Below are 1,350 nucleotides of genomic sequence, written 5' to 3' on the forward strand. Positions count from 1 at the left end.
TGCATTGCTGGGGTTGTGTAGATGGCAGATCCCTGCTGCATTGCTGGGGTTGTGTAGATGGCAGATCCTTGTGGCATTGCTGGGTCAGTGTAGATGGCAGATCCCTGCTGCATTGCTGGGGTTGTGTAGACGGCAGATCCTTGTGGCATTGCTGGGTCAGTGTAGATGGCAGATCCCTGCAGCATTGCTGGGTCAGTGTAGATGGCAGATCCCTGCAGCATTGCTGGGTCAGTGTAGACGGCAGATCCCTGCGGCTTTGCTGGGGTTGTGTAGACGGCAGATCCCTGCGGCATTGCTGGGGTTGTGTAGATGGCAGATCCCTGCGGCATTGCTGGGGTTGTGTAGATGGCAGATCCCTGCGGCTCACTTGTCACTATCTTAACCTCTGTGATAGGTTCCAGCCAGTGGGAGACCATCTCCAAAACAAGAAGGTGGAGTGCGCCCCAGGAGTGACGGATGCCTAAGCTTGTCTTCTTGCCTCCAACATATGCGCATACATATGCACATGCATGTATCTATAAGCATGCATGAAGAATTCAACTGAATCATATTCCTTAGAAGCTTAACTTTTTTTCAGAGAGATTTAGAAACAGAAACTTGTTGGGAGGCCATCTGACTAGTCAGCATTAGAAGTGCTCACGGTTGAAGTTCTGGGTGAGGTTCATGAGAGAAGCTTACCTTGTTAGTCACTCTGCAGTCAGAGCTTGGCCACAGGCTCATCGTGAAAGGAGGACTTGGAGGGGCGTAACAAATAGTCCTTTGTAGCATCTGACCGTGCTTTTAGTTGCTGGGTTTAGTAAGGTGTGGAGAGGATGTGAAATCAGAAGCGTTGTTTTTAATTGTTTGTTTTTAATCTAGTGAACGCTGCCACCCTTGTTCTGGGAGCAGAGAACCAACATAAAATAAGTGTTCCGAAAGCACCAACCAGAGAGGAAGCGTCTCTAAGAGCGCATACAGCCAGCTGCAGGCTGAACAGATTGCGTCGCACAGCTTGCTCCCTGTTTACTTCTGAAAAAATGGTTAAAGCTATTAAAAAGGTTGAAATTGAAATTGAAGTTGGGCGTTTACTTGTTCGAAAAGATCGACACCTCTGGAAAGATATTGGTAAGATAATAGAAATCTCAAGATTATTCTTTAAAACTACTGTAAAGATATTGCATGAGTTTTTCATCACTTTTACTCATGGATAACTGACAAAATTTGTACATATTTATAATTGGATGGAGTCACACCTTAAGCAGTGAATGATAGTCACAATCTAGCGAAGTAACATCCGCAGTCATCTTAGTGTATGTGTGTGTGTGTGTGTGTGTGTGTGTCTGTGTGTGTGTGTCTGTGTGTGTGTGTGTG

General features: G+C 46.0%; 2 protein-coding genes across 4 annotated transcripts in view; both read left to right on the forward strand.

Moving 5' to 3' along the window:
• The window catches only part of Aspm (abnormal spindle microtubule assembly), a 66,826-nt gene that overhangs the window by 23,223 nt on the left and 42,253 nt on the right, over window positions 1–1,350 (forward strand). For both annotated transcript variants that reach the window (XM_031384231.1, XM_031384225.1), the window contains one exon: window positions 859–1,104. In XM_031384231.1, the coding sequence (XP_031240091.1) occupies window positions 859–1,104 (246 nt within the window). The remainder of the gene's footprint in view (window positions 1–858; window positions 1,105–1,350) is intronic.
• Window positions 1–1,350, forward strand: part of F13b (coagulation factor XIII B chain) — a 186,436-nt gene that overhangs the window by 20,973 nt on the left and 164,113 nt on the right. The gene's annotated exons all lie outside the window — the stretch shown is intronic.

This window comes from Mastomys coucha, unplaced genomic scaffold, assembly GCF_008632895.1.
Source record: "Mastomys coucha isolate ucsf_1 unplaced genomic scaffold, UCSF_Mcou_1 pScaffold1, whole genome shotgun sequence".
NCBI lineage: Eukaryota > Metazoa > Chordata > Mammalia > Rodentia > Muridae > Mastomys > Mastomys coucha.